The sequence below is a fragment of the Heptranchias perlo genome, chromosome 5 (genome assembly GCF_035084215.1).
Source record: "Heptranchias perlo isolate sHepPer1 chromosome 5, sHepPer1.hap1, whole genome shotgun sequence".
In the NCBI taxonomy this organism is placed as follows: Eukaryota; Metazoa; Chordata; class Chondrichthyes; order Hexanchiformes; family Hexanchidae; genus Heptranchias; species Heptranchias perlo.
Window position 1 is genome coordinate 4,874,155 of NC_090329.1, and position 23,585 is coordinate 4,897,739.

Genomic DNA, 23,585 nt, shown 5'->3' on the forward strand with positions numbered 1-23,585 from the left:
ACGTCCTGGCTCTAAATGTTAGGCTGTGTCCCCGCGTCCTAGTATTCAAGTCTAGGAGACCTCCAAAAACAGTTACAAATGCATCAGCACCAGAAGCAATAATCCAGCTACTAACCTGTAAATCTTGCATGGTCACTTTATATATTACTGGTGAGGTCCTCCTAGCACTCTAAGACATGTTTAGATGGTCATGGTTAAGACAATGCGTTGAGTGGAGCGTTAACTCCCAATATGGTGTCTATCACTTTAATTCAGCGTTGCACACTGATCAAACGCATGTTCTCCCTACTTTACACGCTGCTGGCATTCTTTATTTGCGCATGCGCTAAACCCTTTATCAAGATGGTGTCCTTCGCACGTCATGTGCGTGCTCGTCCAAGACGCCATCTTTGGATGTTCGGGAGGCCGCATAGCACCGAAACAACGGGCGCTAGACGGCCCAATTTCTAGCCCCAAAAACCTATCAATCTCAGCCTTGAATACACTCAAAGCCTCAGCATCCACAGCCTCTGGGGTAGAGAATTCCAAAGATTCACAACCCTCTGAGTGAAGAAATTCCTTTTCATCTCAGTCTTCTACGGCCAAATCCTTAGCCTGAGACCATGCCCCCTAGTTCTGGACTCTCCAGCCAAGGGAAACAACCTCTCAGCATCTACCCTGTCAAGCCCCCTCAGAATCTTGTTTGTTTCAATGAGATCACCTCTCGATCTTCTAAACTCCAGAGAGTATAGGCTCATTTTACTCAATCTCTCCTCATAGGGGAACCCTCTCATCCCAGGAATCAATTGAGTGAACCTTCGTTGGACTGCCTCTAACGCAAGTATATCCTTCCTTTGATAAGGAGACCAAAACTGTACACAGTACTCCAAGTGTGGTCTCCTGAACCTGAATGATTGCTTCACAGTAAGGGCAGTGTTCGATCTCGAATAATTACTGTGTACGATCCTGAATCGCTATTGTGTTAGATCATGAATAATTAATACACAGTTTGGGCTGTGTTAGATCCTGAATAATTACTGTGATCAATCCTGAATAATTACTGTGTTCGATCCTGAATAATTATTGTGTTCAATCCTGAATAATTACTGTGTTCGATCCTGAATAATTATTGTGTTCGATCCTGAATAATTACTGTGTTCGATCCTGAATAATTATTGTGTTCAATCCTGAATAATTACTGTGTTCGATCCTGAATAATTATTGTGTTCGATCCTGAATAATTACTGTGTTCGGACCTGAATAATTACTGTGTTCGGACCTGAATAATTACTGTGTTCGGACCTGAATAATTACTGTGTTCGATCCTGAATAATTACTGTGTTCGATCCTGAATAATTACTGTGTTCGGACCTGAATAATTATTGTGTTCGATCCTGAATAATTACTGTGTTCGGACCTGAATAATTACTGTGTTCAAACCTGAATAATTACTGTGTTCGGACCTGAATAATTACTGTGTTCGGACCTGAATAATTACTGTGTTCGATCCTGAATAATTACTGTGTTCGATCCTGAATAATTACTGTGTTCGGACCTGAATAATTACTGTGTTCGGACCTGAATAATTACTGTGTTCGATCCTGAATAATTACTGTGTTCGATCCTGAATAATTACTGTGTTCGGACCTGAATAATTACTGTGTTCGGACCTGAATAATTACTGTGTTCGATCCTGAATAATTACTGTGTTCGATCCTGAATAATTACTGTGTTCGATCCTGAATAATTACTGTGTTCGATCCTGAATAATTACTGTGTTCGGACCTGAATAATTACTGTGTTCGGACCTGAATAATTACTGTGTTCGATCCTGAATAATTACTGTGTTCGATCCTGAATAATTACTGTGTTAGATCCTGAATAATTACTGTGTTCGATCCTGAATAATTACTGTGTTCGAACCTGAATAATTACTGTGTTAGATCCTGAATAATTACTGTGTTCGAACCTGAATAATTACTGCACAGTAAGGGCTGTGTTTGATCCAGAATAATTAATGTGTTAGTTCCTGAATAATTACTGCACAGCATGGCCTGTGTTAGATCCTGAATAATTACTGTGTTTGATCCTGTATAATCCAGATCTAACCGAGGACTTCTCCCTTCCAATAACGTAAAATATCTAAATAAGCAAGAGTAGGCATTCTAGGCTATATTTTACACCCCCAAAACCAATCTGAACTTCCATGCCAGCAGTGTGAGCTGCCATAGTAGTCCTGTGAGCTTCCATAGCAGCAATATTCGCTACTGTGGAAGATGTCAGAGCTGCCTAAGATGCATGTTGGGTTCTACTGCAGTGTTGATGGAGCTGACCAATCGGTCCATGTTGGCAAAGCCTTGAGACAATTTGGAGCTGGACTTCTCCATGCTCTGTGGCATTGTGAACAAGCTCTCTGGCAGCTTTCCCAGTGCATCAAGCATTTCCCAACATTTGGCCATGAGCTTTCTTTGGTAGCCTGGGCCCTTATAGTCAGCATCTGAAGCCTCTGCTCCAGAACTAGTGTGCGACCTTGCCCTTCAGTGAGCTGGGACATGTGGCATCCTATTCCCCTGCCCTAGCTCATGGGCACTTGTGCCCAAAAAGTCACCACGTGAAGATTTCTTCTCTAACTTAGTTTTTAAAGTCCACGTGGTGTCAATATATAAGTTATATCGAGTTACATCAAAACTACAGCACAGAAACAGGCCATTATGCCCAACTGGTCCATGCCGGCGTCCATGCTCCACATCAGGCTCCTCCCTCCCTACTTCATCTAACCATATCAAGATACCCTTCTATTCCTTTCTCCCTCATAGAATCATAGAATGCTTATAGCACAGAAGGAGGCCATTCGGCCCATCGAGTCCGTGCTAGCTCCTTGTAAGAGCAATCCAGTTAGTCCCAATCCCCCGCTCTTTCCCCATAGCCCTGCTAATTTTTTCTCTTCAGGTATTTATCCAGTTCCTTTTTGAAAACCATGATTGAATCTGCTTCCACCACCCTTTCAGGCAGCGCATTCCAGATCATAACCACTCGCTGTGTAAAAATGTTTTTCCTCATGTTGCCTTTGGTTCTTTTGCCAATCACCTTAAATCTGTGTCCTCTGGTTCACGCCCCTTCAGCCAATGGGAACATTTTCTCTTTATTGACTCTGTTAAAATAGTTCATGATTTTGAACACTTCTATAAAATCTCCTCTCAACCTTCTTCACTCTAAGGAGAACAAACCCAGTTTAGAGTCATAGAGTTATACAGCACGGATAGAGGCCCTTCGGCCCATCGTGTCCGCGCCGGCCATCAGCCCTGTCTACTCTAATCCCATATTCCAGCATTTGGTCCGTAGCCTTGTATGCTATGGCATTTCAAGTGCTCATCCAAATGCTTCTTGAATGTTGTGAGGGTTCCTGCCTCCACAACCCTTTCAGGCAGTGAGTTCCAGACTCCAACCACCCTCTGGGTGAAAAAGTTCTTTCTCAAATCCCCTCTAAACCTCCCGCCTTTTACCTTGAATCTATGTCCCCTTGTTATAGTACCCTCAACGAAGGGAAAAAGCTCCTTAGTATCCATCCTATCTGTGCCCCTCATAATTTTGTACACCTCAATCATGTCCCCCCTCAGCCTCCTCTGCTCCAAGGAAAACAAACCCAATCTTCCCAGTCTCTCTTCATAGCTGAAGCGCTCCAGCCCTGGTAACATCCTGGTGAATCTCCTCTGCACCCTCTCCAAAGCGATCACATCCTTCCTGTAGTGTGGCGACCAGAACGGCACACAGTACTCCAGCTGTGGCCTAACCAGTGTTTTATACAGCTCCATCATAACCTCCTTGCTCTTATATTCTATGCCTCGGCTAATAAAGGCAAGTATCCCATATGCCTTCTTTACCACCTTATCTACCTGTTCCGCCGCCTTCAGGGATCTGTGAACTTGCACACCAAGATCCCTCTGACCCTCTGTCTTGCCTAGGGTCCTCCCATTCATTGTGTATTCCCTTGCCTTGTTAGTCCCTCCAAAGTGCATCACCTCGCACTTTTCCGGGTTAAATTCCATTTGCCACTGTTCCGCCCATCTGACCAACCCATCTATATCGTCCTGCAGACTGAGGCTATCCTCCTCGCTATTTACCACCCTACCAATTTTTGTATCATCAGCGAACTTACTGATCATACCTTTTACATTCATATCCAAGTCATTAATGTAGACCACAAACAGCAAGGGACCCAGCACCGATCCCTGTGGTACCCCACTGGCCACAGGCTTCCAGTCACAAAAACAACCTTCGACCATCACCCTCTGCCTTCTGCCACTAAGCCAGTTTTGTATCCAAAGTGCCAAGGCACCCTGGATTCCATGGGCTCTTACCTTCTTGACCAGTCTCCTGTGGGGGACTTTATCGAAGGCCTTACTGAAATCCATGTATACCACATCCACTGCGTTACCCTCATCCACACGCCTAGTCACCCCCTCAAAAAATTCAATCAAATTAGTCAGACATGATCTTCCCTTGACAAAGCCATGTTGACTATCCCTGATTAATCCTTGCTTCTCCAAGTGGAGACTAATTTTGTCCTTCAGAATTTTTTCCAATAATTTTCCTACCACTGATGTTAGGCTCACTGGCCTGTAGTTCCCCGATTTTTCCCTACTCCCCTATCTCCCCTTCTCCAGTCTATCCATGTAACTGACGTCCCTCATCCCTGGAATCATTCCAGTAAATCTTTTCTGCACCCTCTCTAAGGCCATCACATCTTTCCTAAAGTGTGGTGCCCAGAATTGCGCACAATATTCCAGCTGTGGCCGAATCAGTATTTTATAAAGGTTCAACATAACTTCCTTGCTATTGTACTCAATGCCTGTATTTATAAAGCCCAGAACCCCATAGCTTTTTTAAACACTTTCTCAACCTGTCCCACCATCTTCAATGATTTGTGTATGTGAACCCCCAGGTCTCTCTGTTCTTGCACCCCCTTTAAAATTGTACCATTTAGTTTATATTGCCTCTCCTCATTCTTCCTACCAAAATGTATCACTTCACACTTCTCTGCATTAAATTTCATCTGCCATGTGTCTGCTCATTTCACCAGTCTGTCTCTGTCCTCCTGAATTCTGTTACTATCCTTCACATTGTTTACTACATTGTGTCATCTGCAAACCTTGAAATTATACCCTCTATACCCAAGTCCAGGTCATTAATAGACATCAGAAAGAGCAGTGGTCCTAATGCTGACCCCTGGGGAACACCACTGTATACTTCCCTTCAGTCTGAAAAACAACCGTTCACCACTACTCTCTGCTTTCTGTCCCTGAGCCAATTTTGTATCCATGCTGCCACTGTCCCTTTAATCCCATGGGCTTTAATTGTGCTAAAAGTCTATTATGTGGTACATTATCAAATGCCGTTTGAAAATCCATATACACAACATCAACCACACTACCCTCATCAATCCGTGCTGACTTTCATTTATTGGCCCAGACTTTTCCAAGTACCAATTAATTTTGTCCCAGATTATTGTCTCTAAAGGTTTTCCCACCACCGAGGTTAGGCTGACTGGCCTGTAATTGTTGGGTTTATCCCTCTACCCTTTTTTGAACAGGGGTGTAACATTTGCAATCCCCCAGTCCTCTGGAACCATCCCCAATACTAAGGAGGATTAGAAGATTGTGTCCAGAGCCTCCGCAATTTCCACCCTTACTTCCCTCAGTAACTGAGAACCCACCCATCTGGACCGGATGACTTTTCTACTTTGAGTAATGCCAATCTTTTAAGTACCTCCTCTTTATCTATTTTTATCCTCTCCAATATCCCTACTACCTCCTCCTTTACTGCTACAATGGCAGCATCCTCTTCTCTAGTGATGACTGATGCGAAGTATTCATTCAGTACCTCAGCCTTGCCCTCTGCCTCCACAAGAAGGTCTCCTTTTTGTCTCTAATCCTGGTCCCGTGCTTCCTTTGACTACCTTTTTGCTTTTTATATGTTTATAAAGTCTTTTGAGTTCCCTTTTATGTTAGCCGCTAATCTATTCCCATACTCTCTCTTTGCCCCTCATACTCCGTTTTTTAGCTCTCCTCTGTATTTCTGTACTCAGCCTGGTTCTCTACTGTGCTTAAATTCATCATAAGTCTTCTTTTCCTGTTTCATTTTAATCTCTATATCTTCAGTCGTCCTTGGAGCTCTAGCTTTGGATCCCCTTTCTTTCCCCCTCGTAGGGATGTCCACTCTGTACCCGAACCAACTCCTCCTTGAAGGCCTCCCATTGCACAATTACTGTTTTGCCGACCAATTATTGATTCCAATCCACCTGAGCAAGATCCCTTTTTAACTCACTGAAATTAACCCTCCTCCAGTTAAGCATTTTCACATTTGATTATTCCTCGTCCTTTTACATAACTATTCTAAACCTAATGATATTATGATCACTGTTCCCCAAATGCTCCCCAACTGAAACATGCTCCACCTGCCCCATTTCATTCCCCAGAACTAAATCCAACACTGCTTCCTTCCTCATTGGGCTGGAAACACACTTTTCCAGAAAGTTCTCTTGAATACATTTCAGTTATTCCTCCCCCTCTTTGCCCTTTACACTGTTACTATCCCAGTCTATATTGGGATAATTGAAGTCCCCCATTATCACTACTCTATAGTTCTTGCATCATTCTGTAACTTGCCTGCAAATGTTCTCCTCTATCTCCTTCCCACTATTTGGTGGCCTATAATATACACCCAGTAATGTAATAGCTCCTCTATTGTTCCTTAATTCTAACCAAATAGATCCTGTCTTTGACCCCTCAACTACATCATCCCTTTCCAGTGCTATAATAGTTTATTTCATTAATACTGCCAATCCCCCTTCTTTCTTTCCATCCCTATCTTTCCCTATTACCTTCCAGCCAGGAATATTAAGTATCCAATCCTCCCCTTTGAGCCAGCTCTCTGTTATTGCCATTATATCAGTCCCATGTGGTGACTTGAGCCTGCAGCTCACCAACCTTATTTACCATGCTACGTGTGTTTACGCACTTGCACCCTAAACTCATCTTAGACTGCCTCGCATTTGCCCCCCGTCTGATCCCTCCTATTTCTGAATATTCTTTACTTTAGTGTTACTTGTCCCTCCCAGTCCTCTGTGCACCTTGTTTCTTCTATCTAATGTTTCATCCTTGTGCCCATCCCCCTGCCAAATTAGTTTAAACCCTCCCCCACAGCACTAGTTAACCTCTCCGTGAAGACATAGGTCCCAGCTCTGTTGAGGTGCAACCCGTCCATCTTGAACAGGTCCCTCCTGCCCCAGAACTGGTCACAATGCCCCAGGAATCTGAAGCCCTCCCTCCTGCACCATTGCTCCAGCCGTGCATTAATGTCTTACCCTACTATTCCTATACTCACTAGTACATGGCACTGGGAATAATCCACAGATCTATCCTATCCACAGATAGGATAGATACTAAGGAGCTTTTTCCCTTAGTTGAGGGTTCTATAACAAGGGGACATAGATTCAAGGTAAAAGGCGGGAGGTTTAGAGGGGATTTGAGAAAGAACTTTTTCACCCAGAGGGTGGTTGGAGTCTGGAACTCACTGTCTGAAAGGGTTGTGGAGGCAGGAACCCTCACAACATTCAAGAAGCATTTGGATGAGCACTTGAAATGCCATAGCATACAAGGCTACGGACCAAATGCAGGAATATGGGATTAGAGTAGACAGGGCTTGATGGCCGGCGCGGACACGATGGGCCGAAGGGCCTCTATCCGTGCTGTATAACTCTATGACTCTATGACTCTATTACCTTTGAGGTCTTGCTTTTTAACTTCCTTCTTAGCACCTGAAACTCTGACTGCAGGACCTCGGCCTTTTCCCTTCCTGTCATTGTTTCGCACATGGACCACGACTTCTGGCTGTTCCCCATCCCCCCTCAAAATGTTCTACATCCTCTCAGCGATGTCTTTACCCTGGCACCAAGGAGGCAACACACCATTCGGGCCTCACGTCAGTGGTTGCAGAAACGCCTCTCTAGCCCCCTGATTATCAAATCCCCGATAACAACTGCATTTCTTTTGCCCTCCTTGTGCAGCCGAGTCTCTCACGGTGCCATGGATTTGCTCCTGGCTGCATTCTCCCGCGGTGTCATCATCCTCACTGGTACTCACCGGTTTGTGAATGCTCCCAGGGGATTCCTGCACTGCCTACCTGATCCTCCTGGTCTGCCTGGTGATCACCAGCTCCCTCTCCGCCTGAACGCTCTGTACCTGTAGGGTGATCACCTCCTGAAATGTGCTATCCACGAAACTCTCAGCTTCCCGCATGCACTGTAGCCTGTCGCCCCTCAAGCTCAGAAACTCTCCTCTGGTTCCATTGCTCCCCGCTCTGTGTTCGCTATCACATCACCATTTGAGATTTTTTCTCTCAGTTTCTTTAACTGCTCTGGTTTCCCACTCTTTTTAAACTGTTATTTTTAAACTTAAAGCTAAACAATCACTAACCACTAGATACACTACCGACCAATAACGACACTAACCACTAAACACAATATCCACTAAAAACGCTTACCAATAAACTAAATACTTACATTGACCTTCAGTGTTAAATTATATTATGCTCTTAATACATAAGACAAACGATGAATTAAACAATTAGTTCTAATTCCTCGGCTCCGCAGCTCCTCACTCTGTGCTCACTATGACGTCACCTTCTGAGTTTCCCCCTCTTTTTGTTTCCCCTCTGGATCTCCCGACAGGCTCTGCTGCTGCTGCTCTTGCTCTCTGTTTAAATCTGCCACTCTGGGTCTCCCGATGTAGTGATAGAAGATTTCAACGGGTACAACCTTAATTCGAGGAGCGTGTCTGACTAATACTGTCCCTACAGATTCCCTAGCAGCCAACATGGAAGAGTTTTCTGAGTATTGATCCACCTAACACTGAGTTCCAGTTTCCTCAGCCCACTACACGGATGGGCCCACATCCTCCTGGGAATCCATTTCCAGTCCTTTCTGAATAACAAAGTTGTCCAGGATACAGCAAGCAAAAATGATGTAAGAGGCCCATTTGGGAGCATTCTGCAGTGACCCTCCACGTTGATCAAGGCAGTAAAATCTTGCTTTGAGAACCCCAATAGTCCTCTGTTGATGAATGGGTGAATTTGGCAGTTGAAGTGGGGTCATGGGCCTTGGAAGCAAGGAGTATGTCTTGTCTGCCAGAAGCCATAAAGACACTTCACTGTCTTCGCTGAATAGAGCTGAGAGGCTGGAGGTCCTCATGACGAAAGTATGATGGCCAAATATTGAGGGATTGTGGTGGAAAATGGAGCATAACCAAAGAGCCAGGCCTGCCGGTGCCTACCCACCTGAGGTCCATTTCGCTTCCCCCACCCACAGCAGGACTGCTGCCAGACATTCATTCCCTACCTAGCTGATTTTGTCAACACCTGCCCCCTTACCACTGCTTCCTGGAACCGCCAGGTGACAGGGGGCAGTAGGCCGAATGGTAAGATCCCGAATTTTACAAATGGAAGGAGAGGGATTTCTGGAGGCCTCCTCTTCCTCAAATTTGGTCCCCATGAACTAAAGTTTGTAGGCTTTGATCACTGCCGAGGTTTAATGAAGCCAGGAGCTTTCTTTGTTTTTGGGTCTCCTCTGCCCTTAAGGTGTCTCACCACCTCTTCTGATACTACAGCAGCAATTCCATCGCAACACTCCTCTTTGGAACTGGTGGACTCCCTCTTGGTGACTGCATGACAAATGAACCCCAACCCAGAAAAAATGAGCTGGGGCTAAGGCTGAGTCAGAGGGGCAGGTGGAAGTCCTGTCACACCACTACTCTGCCCCAAAGAAGAGAATCCCGCTCTCTCTATCTCCCCTTCAGCTTAAGACACTTTCTGAAGTTATAGAGCAGGAAACAAAGGGGCTGACATTGCTCAGCCGTTCCAGTGAAACTCTCATGTGTCCACCAGAATGGCTGCAAACTCCACTAACTCCCAGAAATCCCAGGCGCCAGGCTTGTGCCTGAGGTTCCTGTGATTTTGTTTGTGGGCAAAGCTTTCACCCTCCCCAAACAAGTCTAGTGATGTGGAGGAGATGGGGCTGAGGGCAGGAACTCCCTATGCTGGGAACCCCTATGTCCTCTAGCTAGAAGCTAAATTACAGTATTGCTAAGCTGCCTAAATGGCACTGATACTTCCTGGGAAGTTGGGTACACTGCACATGCTCAGACTGTACAATCTGCAATCAGCTAACAGAATTGAAGATCAGGGCTTTCGGGAGGGGCGAGGAATTGAGAGCCGGAGAGACAGTCACCCCCATGCCAACTTTGTTCACTTCCTCGTGGCTGGTTATAGAGCAGAATGGGCAAAACCATGGGATCAAGTCAGCTACTCACCCTCTCAGCTGAGCATAACACGGGGTACTGGGACAAAAAGGAAATGGGAATGGGGGAATCGCAGAAAAAAAGAAGAAAGTGGTTATAGTACAGGTGAGATCTGCATTAGGGTTAGCAACAGAAACTCTAATTAATTAGGAACTTTTAGGCAGCAGTGATAAGCTGGTGGGGGCAACGTAGGTTTAAGATTCTGTTCAATGCTCATGGAACACTTTAATTCAAATAGAACTGAACTACTGAACATCACTCAGTTAGTTCACTCCTTGATGTGGACTTTTATTAGATTACCTCAAGTATATTGTGATAGATGGTATCCTAGCAACAAAACAAACCCTGTATAACCTGAAATGTAAATCTTGCTGAGCTGTTTTGAAAGCAAACATGGGTAATCAGGTGACTCCTAGGCTTAAGGCGAGAGCCATAAATTAATCTCTTTGCTTAGCCACAAGGTGTAAATGCAATTTCGACATTCGGCTCGAAAATAAAATTCATAATGCTACTGGATTTTTTTAAGAGAGTTGGAGCGTAACATTCTGTATGAGATGAAAGATCTCGGCTAATAATATTTTTAAACATTGAGTTTTTACAATTACCAAAGATAATTGCTTTGAAACGAATGGATGATACTCCCCTCCCTGTATTCCCTGAAGATTTCTTGTAAGAGCCATGTACAAGCATAAGGGATAAGTGTTTTTATCCTAACTAATTTTATGAGTTGGCTGTTGCCAGGCCTGAATTTCAATAAAATTGTTCAGATCTTGAGTGTGAAAGATGCGAAGGCAACAACTGTTAAAATGTTTACATTCTCAGATACAAACAGTGCAGGAAAACTACCAGAAATTACAAAACCTGTTGAAAGAATCCAGGTCATAGTGGCGGGATGATCCACTAAAGTGTTACTTCTTCGAGGAGTCATGTCAAGTTTGAAACCAGGTCAGAGGTGAGAGGCAGGAGGTGGGAGGTGAGAGGTTATCTGTCGTCAGCATATTTGTGTCAATCTGAGCCGAGAACAAGACGGAACTCAGTTCAGCAATGTGTATAGACAAACGGCCAATAGATTCAGCTAAATCTCAGGCTTATGCTGCAAAGAGAGAACACAAAACAAGCAATAGTGAATTCGAAGACAATTATTCAATCAAGGCTTTCCGATGATGTTATAATCAAGGACATTGGTTTACAGTAACTGAATATCAAATTCCGTTTTTATTAAAAGGGATTAAAGGATTTATGAGATTTTTGCTTGCTTTGACAGATGGTGAGATCAATGGGAGTTAACAGGTGACAGATGAAGGCATAGACAGTTAGCATGGCATTCCTGTGAAGCAGCACACCGCCAGAAGCTTTCACACCCGTCTCTTAATCCCAAGGGGATTATGCTCACTCATCTGTACCTTATGCTCTCTTTCCCTGCAGATTCATCACCGCACTGCTAACCAGAGGATGATGAAGAGGAGGAAGATGATGCTGAGCAGGAGCAGCAGCAGGTGGGAAGAAAATTCTTCCTCGTGGACTATAACGTTGATGATAATGACAATGAGAATGATGATGAGGAGGGAGAAGATGTTCAGGACAAGGCCGCACAGGAGTCCCAGGAATAGATCCTGTCCCATGTTCCTCTGCCACAATCCCTGCAATATCACCCCCTGCATCACTTGTGTTCTCTCTACCTCACACCAGCTCAGATAGGATCACCCAAGGGAATTAGATTACTTTAGTGAGGATCTGGCACTGGGTGATTCACAGAGCACAATGGAACCTGGTGAGTGGGTGAGAATGTGACACTGACCCAGCAGAAGACTACCCATGGCTTCGGGACCCAGATCTCAAGGGTACTCGCCCGGAAAGAAGGATGTTTGTGGAAAATCACACCGACACGCAGGCCCTGAGGTCAGTCTACAGTGAAATGTGTGGCAACTAACAGTTTTGACTCTAGAACCCACAGCCCTGATTTGCAGCAAAATCAGAGAAGGTTGTTCTGAAGAACAAGAAGATTTTCTGGCATCAATGGAGGATGTGGCAGCTTTGTTGGAATCAGCAAGAGACATCCACCTGAAGCAGGCTGGCACCAGTCGGTGCTGTCCTTCATGGAAGCATAGACTGCATCTCTGATGGCAGCAGTGGACAGGTTAGGCAACAACAGCAACAACAACTTGCATTTGTATAGCTCCTTTAACATAGAAAAATGTCCCAAGGTGCTTCAGAGTAGCATAAGCAGACAAAAATTGTCACCAAGTCAAAGAAGAAGATATTAGGAGGAGTGACTATAAAGTTTGGTCAAAGACATAGATTTTAAGGAGGGTCTTAAAGGAGGAGAGAGAGGTGGAGAGGTTTAAGCAGGGAATTCCAGAGCTTAGGACCTAGATGGCTGAAGGCACGGCCACCAATGGTGAGGTGAAAGAAGTGGGGGATACATAAGAGGCCAGAGTTGGAGGAATGCAGAGTTCACGGAAAGTTATAGGGCTGGAGGAGGTTATAGGGTTAGAGAAGGGCGAGACCATGGAGATATTTCAACACAAGGATGTAAATTTATAAGTTGTGTTCCTGGACTGGGAGCCAATAGAGGTCAGCGAGCACATGGGTGATGGGAGATGGTGCGAGTTAGGATACGGGCAGCAGAATTTTGGACGTGCTCAAGTTTATGGAAGGTGGAAGATGGGAGGCCGGCCAGGAGAGCATTGGAATTGTCGAGGCTGGAGGTGACAAAGGCATGGATGAGGGTTTCGGCATCAGATAGGTTGAGGCGGGGCGGAGATTGGTGGTGTTACAGAGGTAGAAGTAGGCAGTCTTTGTGATGGAGAGGAAATGCATTGGAAGTTCAGCTCAAGGTCAAGCAGGATGCCGAGGGTTTTTCACACCCTCTGCCTTTCACACCCTGGCCGCTAGGATACAGACTGTCGTCTCTCAGGACTTTCAGAATAGCTACCATTGAACCAGCTAGGGAACTGATCAGTGGGGATATAGATTCAGGGCCCGATAGAATGACGACAGCTGGAAGTGACCTGTGTGAGGCTGCCATTTCTCAGGTCAGCAGCACATGCTAATCATCGGCCTTCCCCTTCACAGCACCACACCAATGACATTTAGAAGACAACACCAGGCTGCCTTGGCACAAGGTGCAGAGGTGCAGCCAGCAGCAGCTTCCTATCAGGAACAAGCCACCTCAATCTCACAAGCCAACCAAATCTTGTGATACTTCCAGCCAGGAGAAGCACAGAATCAAGAAAGAAGGGCATATTTAGACACTCAGAGAAAACCAATTGATGAGGAAAGAGTAAGACTAGAATTCAAAAGCAGAGAAGTCATGTTAAACATATATAGCACCTTGGTTAGACCACACTTAGAATACTGGACTCTGTGGGGGAACGACACTCTGGAGAAGCGGGTCCATCAATATAATATGTAAACGAGGCTCCATTCCTGATATTTTGGCAGCCATTTAAATTTAACACTGGTCGTCTGGGTTCCCCGGGGCTCGGGAAACCCGGCAGGTAAATGGAGAACGAGAGCAGCTGGATCCAGCGGGAAAGTGCTTTTCCAGCACTGCTTGTGGACCAGGAGGATCAGGAGTGCTTTCCCCCCAGCCCTGATTAGCCACCACCCCCCTCCAAACCCGTGATGTTTCCTGGTCCTCCCTCCCTCCCGATTGCTGGCCCGCTCGCTACCACAAGGAGTAGTTGAGGCAAATAGCATAGATGCATTTAAGGGGAAACTAGATAAGCACATGAGGGAGAAAGGAATAGAAGGATATGCTGATAGAGTGAGATGAAGTAGTGTGGGAGGAGGCTTGTATGGAGCATAAACACCGGCATGGACCAATGGGCCAAATGGCCTGTTTCTGAGTTGTAAATTGTATGTTATTCTATGTAATATGCATGTATTGCTATTAATAGTTAATATTCACTTTTGGATTCCTTGTATTAAAGGAGAATGTTCATTTATGTCATGCTCTGTTATTCATGGAGATTATAGTCATACAAGAGAGGGTATACTTTTTTCATGCTGACTAATTCAATGATTAAGACTTGCAAATTTCTTATACGGGCAAAGAAATCTGATTTGATGTCTTAGGATGCGTACTGGATTAAAGAATTCTTCATTCATTTGAAAGTGGGGACAAAAGGCCCTCTGGCAGTGGTAACATATATAGGAGATCATTTTAACTTTGGGAGATAGTGTAAAATTAGCTACACTGGATCGTTAATACACCTCTCCCGATATTCCTGTCCAGTAAATTCAGAGCCTATGTTTATAATCAGAGGACAGCATCACTATGTTTTTGTGTCATTGCATGCCCCCCCGATATAAACTTATGGGTCCTATTTTAACCCTGGGCAGGTTTGAGTGGGTGGATAGTGAGGTGCCGCTCCAGAATTGATGCCCAGGCTGTTTAACTCCTGGACCGCAACTGAATCCCACTAGCCATTTCCCACCTGTTTGAGGCGGGAAGTGACCAGTGGCTGCCCGCCGACACAAGGTGGGTGGTGGGCTTGGGTTCCGGGAACGTCTCACATGGGTCTCACATTTGGGAAGGGTGGGGGTGGAGTCCAGAGCAGAGCAGGCCTATGTTTTCCTTGTGGGGCCCAGAGCAATAGGAATGCCTTATCAAAGGATTTGATAAAGTGCCACATAATAGACTTGTTAGCAAAATTAAAGCCCATGGGATTACAGGGACAGTGGCAGCATGGATACAAAATTGGCTAGAGGACAGAAAGCAGAGAGTAGTGGTGAACGGTTGTTTTTCAAACTGGAGGGAAGTATACAGTGGTGTTCCCCAGGGGTCAGTATTAGGACCACTGCTCTTTTTGATATATATTAATGATTTTGACTGGGTATAGAGGGTATAATTTCAAAGTTTGCAGCTGACATGAAACTCAGAAATGTAGTAAACAATTTGGAGGATAGTATCAGACTTCAGGAGGACAGAGACAGACTGGTGAAATGGGCAGACACATGGCAGATGAAATTTAACGCAGAGAAGTGTGAAGTGATGCATTTTGGTAGGAAGAATGAGGAGAGGCAATATAAACAAAATGTTACAATTTTAAAGGGAGTGCAGGAACACATAGACCTGGGGGTGTATGTACACAAATCTTTGACAGTGGCAGGACAAGTTGAGAAGGCTGTAAAAAAAGCATATGGAATCCTGGGCTTTATTAATAGAGGCATAGAGTACAAAAACAACTAAATTATGCCAAACCTTTATAAAACACTGGTTAGGCCTCAGCTGGAGTATTGTATTCAATTCTGGGCACCACACTTTAGGAAGGATGTCAAGGCCTTAGAGAGGGTGCAGAAGAGATTTACTAGAATGGTGCCAGGGATGAGGGATTTCAGTTATGTGGAGAGACTGGAGAAGCTGGGATTGTTCTCCATAGAACAGAGAAGGTTAAGGGTAGATTTGATAGAGGTGTTTAAAATCATGAACAGTTTTGATAGAATAAATAAGTAAAAACTGTTTCCAGTGGCAGAAGGGTCAGCAACTAAAGGACACAGATTTAAGATTATCGGCAAAAGAGCCAGGAAACATTTTTTTTAATGTTGTTATGATCTGGAATGCGCTGCCTGAAAGTTTGGTGGAAGCAGATTCATAGTAACTTTCAAGATGGAATTGGATAAATACTTGAAGGGAAAAAAATTTACAGGGCTATGGGGAAAGAGCAAAGGAATAGGACCAATTGGATGGCTCTTTCAAAGAGGCACAATGGGCCGAATGGCCTCCTCCTGTGCTGCATGATACTAGGATACTACTGCGGCCTCTTCTGGGCCTGATCCTCTTCCGACCCATTTCAGCCTTGCAGGAAAGCAGCAGCGCTTCCCCACTCAGGCCTGAGTTAAACTTGCAATCGGATCCCAATGATGTCATCAGAAGCTTACATGCCCATGTAAAGGACCCCGCCGGGTTTGGGTGGACGTCCTTACCACCTGCTCAGGATATCCCAGACGGCGGGATCCTGGCACTTTTCAGCGGGTCAGTAACCTTTGCGATTTTAACTGCCCTGCAGCCCAGTTTCCGCAGGGCATGTAGAGTTAAAATTGCTCACATTATCTTAAAGACTATGGTACAAACACACAGAGTGAACTGTAAATGTTTGATATATAGAGCCTGCTGAAACATAAACTTCCCGTAACTTGCTTTAACTTAATAGAGCAGTCTCAGAATAGACTGTATCTGGCTGCTCCTGGACCTGAGGCTCATACTAAACACTCACACCAATACGGTGAGAGGATCTCACCAAGGCAAATTTGACTACTTCCTTCATCAAAGCTGGCAATGATGATCTGTGGACTTTGTACCTTTGATATTTATTAAATCTAGTTTAGCTCTCGCCAATGTCTTCAATTAAATCCACACAATCACTTCACTGAAGTGGGACATTTTCCTTTAATGTTTCTAATTTTGTGCCACAGAGAACACAATTCATGTGCACGGGATTGGTCCCTAACTGGCAAATATTAGGGTTCTTCACTCAATCACTATCCAACTTCTCTTGCTGGATTTTGGGTGAAGACGGGATTAGACACAGCAGTAATGCCCACTCATGATCAATTAGCCTGTTGACACTCATTGTCTAGGCTTACACATGAAGAATGGTTATTTTGGCAAAGTACCTGAGGGCATTCAGCTCCCATAGAATTGTACCCAGGATGAGTCACTGCACTGAGGACAGCCAGCACCCATAGAACTGTACCCCAGGATGAGTCACTACACTGAGGACAGCCAGCACCCATAGAACTGTACCCCAGGATGAGTCACTACACTGAGGACAGCCAGCACCTATAGAACTGTAGCCCAGGATGAGTCACTACACTGAGGACAGCCAGCACCCATAGAACTGTACCCCAGGATGAGTCAGCACCTATAGAACTGTACCCCAGGATGAGTCAGCACCTTCAGAAAAGTGGAGCAGAACGTTGGAGGGATAGGAAGCTAAAACAAAACCAAGAGTTGAGAAGCAAATTGTTGTTCAAATTTATATTAAATGATAACAGGACATTTCTGATTTTAATAAAAATCCCCATAGTTTAATATAGCAACCCCACTTTTCAAAAATCATACTGTACAAAATATGGAACAGATAGCAGCTGTAATTCAAAAACATTTTCACTTTATCTGTGCCTTGGACTTACGACTACTCGACAGGAAACAAGTTGTAAATATTTATACAATAATATATTGAAAAGTCTCTGTGGTTTTACCCATTGAAAATTCCAGTAGAAGGCCTGTCCCAAAAATAACAATTTTCGGCTTTTGAAGAATACTATCAGATGGAGAATTTTCTATGACTCTGCACATTCTATTAATAGTAAGTTACAATATAAAGCACCGAAAATGTACGAAAAGCTGTGTACCACAGGAAAGGTAGGAGTTTGGAACATAGAAAAGACATCCAGTCTTTAAAGAAGTTAACTCATCCAACATTATAAAAGCCATGATAATCCTGCATTCTAAATCTATGAAACTAAATTTCATAATCCTGAACTTCTCAAGTTACTTATTTTAAAGCAATTGCTAAAAATATAGAGCCAGTGGAAAAAAAATGCCTTTCACAATATTTCATTCTGCACCATTTTAATCGTGGGCCTTGAAATTACACTATAAGATCATGGCATACTGATGCTTAGTGCATTCTTAGCACTATTTTAGAGCAGGTGTTATCTTGTTAATGTCTGCTAAAATAGTGGTGTGAGGAATTTCAGAGGAATGCGCTCATATACTATTATCCCACAATGTAATTTCAAGGCTATAGTTCCTTACTTTTTAGGCTTGAATGACCCCACAAACCTTTGCATAAATTTTTCAAACTTATTTTCACTGTGAGAGGGCACATGGCAGACATAATTTCTTTGAGGCAAGGGTAGTCTTGCATTATTGCTTGGCTGACAACTGCTAAAAGTGTTGTTGCTATCAGTCAATTGTACTGGCAATGGAGCTGGGACAGTTTCTTCTGATTTCAAGTTACTGCTTTGTGACTTATACACTTTTTCAAAACGACTGTAAACTCTCCGTTCATTAGGTCGGTATTGTGTTTTTGAGGTATTGATCTTGTCTTTCAATTCTTCAGATTTTAGGTTCTTCACAAGAGAAGAGGAAGATGCTGCAGAGGGACTGGAACTCTGTTTCTCTTCTCTGTCACTCATGTCCAGTAGTTGTTCTATGGCAAATCTTGGAGCTGACGCATTTCCCCGACTGATGACATCCTTCTCAAGCAAATGAACGTCTGGATTTGATTGTTTATTGGCACGTGCAAATTTTGGAGTGTTTGTGGAATTTGAAGATGTGCTTGCTGTCTTATCCTTTTTTTCATTCCGTGTGTACTTTGTTAATCTTCTCCTTTCCTGATGATCATCCTCAGAGGTCAAAGTATCAGTACTGCTAGTCATTTTATTGGATGAGACTGACCATTGACTTCTAGACCCAGTATCTCTTTTATCTAGTGAGATGTTGAGTAGAGATTTGATTTTCTCTGAGCTTCTTCTAAGGAAATTTGAATGTTGCCCGAGTGCTTTACTGTCTTTCTCCAAATGCCACATCTTGGGAGATTCATTTGCTTTTGTATTAGTTAGAGAGTGGATTGACAAAGTCCTGCCTGAAGAGGAATTAAATTTTGATTTAGGTAGTGTGTAGAGTCCTGATTCTTGAGTAGCATTGTAATCTGACATTGAGTTTTGATCAGTCAGACATGATCGGAATCTTTGACTATGATTGTGTTGATGTTGGAGATTAGGACTTTGATTCAGCTCACTGACATTATGAATAGAAGATGAATAGGTGGATGGCTGTTCAATACTTGCCTGGGTTGGAGTCTTCAAATCATCTGATGAATGGTGTGTATCTGCATTAAACAGTGAATTTCCAATACTGCTCAATGAATGGTCTTGGGGAGCTGTTGCCTCTGAAGTTGCATTAATAGTCGAAGCTGTTGATTCAGAGTTATGGCTGCTGGCGTCAGTCTGTACCATCACAGGGGTCCTGAAAACCAGTGAAGAACGCAACCGGGAATGTGACAAATTGGGGTTGGTTTTAATTTCTGTTCTGCTCATTAAATCTGAATTTCCCTGCATCCTGGGGCCTACTGGGTTTTCAAACCTGTCTATTGTGTTCGGAGTAGAGTAGTCAAGTGGGTCAGTGATAGAATTCGTGGGAGGTCCAACATTGTCATTTAGGTAGGATTCAATTCTCCAGTTTCGTAAGCCTGTCTTTTTCATATTTTCTAGGGTTGGTAGTTTGTGGGTGGTAGGCAGTAGCAGAGTTTTAGGCCCATGATATGTATTCCGAATATTTGAGTTCCTTTCAAAGCTTGGTGTTATTCTGCTATGTTTCAGGTGCTCAAAGGTAGTTTTAATGGTGCTGGACATAAATTCACCTCCGGATGAAGAAGTAACACTTTCATTTTCTTCTAGTAATTTCTGGTCACTTCTTTGAAATAAGGGTCTGGAGTTTATTGTTCTATTCATCAAAAGATATGATGAGGTTTCTGGCTGCTCCCCTGCATAACTATGTCTCTTCCGGTAATCATTTTTCTCATAAGTCAGTAGACGACTGATTCGGTTTGTTGCATCCAAACCATTTGTAATGTGAGGTCTAATATGCAAATTCCGTGGATTCAATTTATTGTCAATATTGTCCCACTCATTTAGATGCGAGCTTTGCCTTCCATGAAGCTTTTGATACAACGTGTCAAGTGTATGTCTTGTGGGATTTTTCCTACTGAATGGCTGGCGCTGGCTAGAGGATGAAGCAAACGAAGATACTGAATGTTGGTAAATACCGGCGGCAATACCATTTTGCCACATTGATGATTGTTTTCCTTCTCCCAATAACCCTGAAGTTTCTGTTGAAAATATGCTGGGGATATCTGATCGAGCATAGAGTGTCCGAAATTCTTCATCAAAGGATTCCACTAGAAGTCCAGAGATCACTTGTACCATACTAAGGTTTATCTTTTCAAAGGACCACATAAAGCTGAAAACAAATAATTCACCTGTTTAGTTGTGGAAAGATAAATAACTAGCACATTGAACTATCAAAGGACAATTATTCAAAAATGATTCAGAAATGAGTTGCCAAGCCTCATTCTTGCTTTTAGTAACACAGTTGTATTTAAAATAAATCTTGGATGGCTGAGAGTGAATTATATGGCAGTGACTTGTTCCCAAGTGCAGATGACACATCTCTTGAAGGCAACATCGTGTTGTTTAAGGATACCATCTGAACTCTGAGTCTGTACACATATGTCCAGCTATTTCTTAACCTTTGTAACAAAAGTAGGATGTGGGTTGTTTTAATAAGATTAGGTTGCTTGAACAATACCACTGGCGTTCACCTAACATGGCTAATATTTTGTTACCAATATTAACTATTAATAGCAATACATACTTATTAAATAGAATGACATACAATTTACAGCACAGAAACAGGCCATTCGGCCCAACTGGTCCATGCTGGTGTTTATGCTCCACACGAGCCTCCTCCCTCCCTACTTCATCTAACCCCATCAGCATATCCTTCTATTCCTTTCTCCCTCGTGTGTTTATCTAGCTTCCCTTAAATGCATCTATGCTATTTGCCTCAACTACTCCATGTGGTAGCAAGTTCCACATTCTAACCACTCTCTGGGTAAAGAAATTTCTCATGAATTCCCTATTGGATTTATTAGTAACTAGCTTATATTTATGGCTCCTAGTTTTGGACTCCCCCACAAGTGTTGTTGTATATATATATATATACACACACACATACACACACAAAGTATGTAATGAAATAGAAAAGTTACCTGTATGTTCCATACACCACTGTCTTACAGTCAACCAGAAGAAATTTCTCCATCATCTTTCCATGGAACTTGCTTCCTGATCTGCAGAGGTAATCTAATCCTTTGACTGTCCGAATTCTAATGTTCTGTTAAAAGGAGGTTGGTTGGAATTAGAAGAAGTTGCTTAAAGCCAGCACTACTGGACATGGGGTATCAACAGGTTGAAATTAAACTGCACATTAGTCTTGCTTTTAAACCTATTGTTTTATAGAAGTGAACTGTTTTAATTAATATCTATTATTTAGGAATCTGCGAGTACATTGATTGTGCCTGTTTGTGAATCATAATACATTATTAAAGAGCCTCCATTATTCTATGAATAAATAAATTGAAGGAAATGAGCATTTTTTAAACATCAGTATTATTTCACCCTGATTAGAACTGGTAATATTCAAAACAGACCAAAAGTAACCAAAATCAGTTAGACATATTAAATATTAATTGTCATCAACCAGCATATAATATTGCACTGATATTCAGATAGGATGTTATACTAAAATTAATGGGTAGAAAATTGTGGAGGCCACCAATCGGGTTGACTTTTCCACCCGAATTCCCGATATGCATTCCATCACACAAAGCTCTGCATTGGTATCATCTGACCACTTTGCATTGAGTTTCTGAGTTGAGGTCATTTAAGTAAATGAGAACCAGTAAAGATCCCAACACCGACCACTGGGGCATCCTGCTCAGTACTTCCACTACCGTGGCCTAACACCACTAACAATTACTCATTGCTTTCTACCCTTCAACCAGTTTCTTATCCACTCTCAGCATTTTTGCTTATAGCTATAAGCTTATAGCTATCCCTATATCTTTTTGCTTAACTAATGGAATCATGAGGGACTTTGCCAAATGTCTTTAAAGTTACTCTAGGGGTGAAATTGGTCTTGAACGGTAGTACAAAATGGCCAATAGAAAATCGGCACCGTGTTTTACTCCCCACCTGATTTCCTTTGCCGTTGACTTCAATGGAAAACAAAATCGGGCGGGGTTTAAAACAGGCTCCTGATTTGCCATCGTCCATTTTACACTATCGCACAAAGTCAAAATCTACCCGACTGGGTCTGGTTTTATGCATCATTGTGCTTACTGGGTAAGAGATGACAGTAAACAGAAAAGGGAGTGTGTTTCTATGAAGCAGCAAGCACAGCATCATGAATCACTAGGTTAGTTTATTTGAAATAGTGCCATGGGATCTTTTACAATCACCTGGGAGGACAGACCTCGGTTTAACAGAGGAAAGACGGCACCTCCGACAGTACAACACTCCCTCAATATGCAATGAGGTGTCAGCCTAGATTTTGTGCTCAAGTCTCTGGAATGGACCTTCAACCCCCAACTTTCTGACTCAGAGGCGAGAGTACCACCCAATGAGCCATGGCTGACACCTATGCCAGTGTCGTAGCTGCATTGGAACAGCTCGATTAGAGGGGCTAATTCTGGTGCGCAGATCTCCAGCACTACTGCTGAAATATAGCTTTTGTTGTGTTCAATGAACTCAGGTGCTTCTCAATGTCATGTGGAGTGAATCAAATTGGCTCACTCCAGTCACCAGGAATCAATGATGGTGGGGACCTTGTGAGGTAAAGTACAATCATTCACTTGGCACTTTTAACTGAAGATGCTTGCAAACAGTTCAGCCTTGTCTCTTGCACTCATTTGCTGGGCTCCACCAAGGTTGAAAATGGGGATGTTAATGGAGCACTCTTCTCCTATTAGTTGCCTGATTGTCCATCACCATTCTAGACTGGATGTTGAGCTACAGAGCTTTGCTCTGATTCGTTGTTAGTGAGACTGCTTAGCTCTGTGTATAGTTGCTGGTTTTGAGGTTTAGCATGCAGATAGCCCTGCGTTGTTGCTTCACTAAGTGTGTGCTTCTAAGATATACCCGGTGCTGTGTCTGACATGCCTTTCTACACTATCCATTGAACCAGTATTGGTGTCCTGGCTGGAGGGAGATGGAGCATGGGAGCATAGGAACAGGATTAGGCCATTCAGTCACACGAGCTTGTTCCAGCATTCAATTAGATCATGGTTGATCGGTGTCTTAACTCCATTCACCCACCTTAAAATCATAGAATCATAGAATAGTTACAGCACAGAAGGAGGCCATTCAGCCCGTCAAGTCCATGCCGGATCTCTGCAAGAGCAATCCAGCTAGTTCCACTCCCTCACCCTTTCCCTGTAGCCCTGCAAATTCTTTTCTTTCAAGTACTTATCCAATTCCCTTTTGAAAGCCAAGATTAAATCCGCCTCCATCACCCATTCCAGATCATAACCACTTGCTGCGTGAAAATGTTTTTCCTCATGTCACCTTTGGTTCTTTTGCCAATCACCTTAAATCTGTGTCCTCTGGTTCACCAGTGGGAATAGTTTCTCTCTATTGACTCTATCCAGACCGTTCATGATTTTGAATACCTCTATC

At 43.4% G+C, this 23,585-nt stretch overlaps 1 protein-coding gene across 1 annotated transcript in view; it reads right to left on the reverse strand.

Moving 5' to 3' along the window:
* Positions 1-17,301: 17,301 nt before the first annotated feature.
* fam83b (family with sequence similarity 83 member B) overlaps positions 17,302-23,585 on the reverse strand; it is a 56,843-nt gene continuing 50,559 nt past the window's right edge. Inside the window, exons 4-5 of the mRNA XM_067983697.1 lie at positions 21,119-21,243; positions 17,302-20,307 (exon numbers count right to left, since the gene is read on the reverse strand). Coding sequence (XP_067839798.1) covers positions 18,096-20,307; positions 21,119-21,243 — 2,337 coding nt within the window. The 3' untranslated portion in view covers positions 17,302-18,095. The remainder of the gene's footprint in view (positions 20,308-21,118; positions 21,244-23,585) is intronic.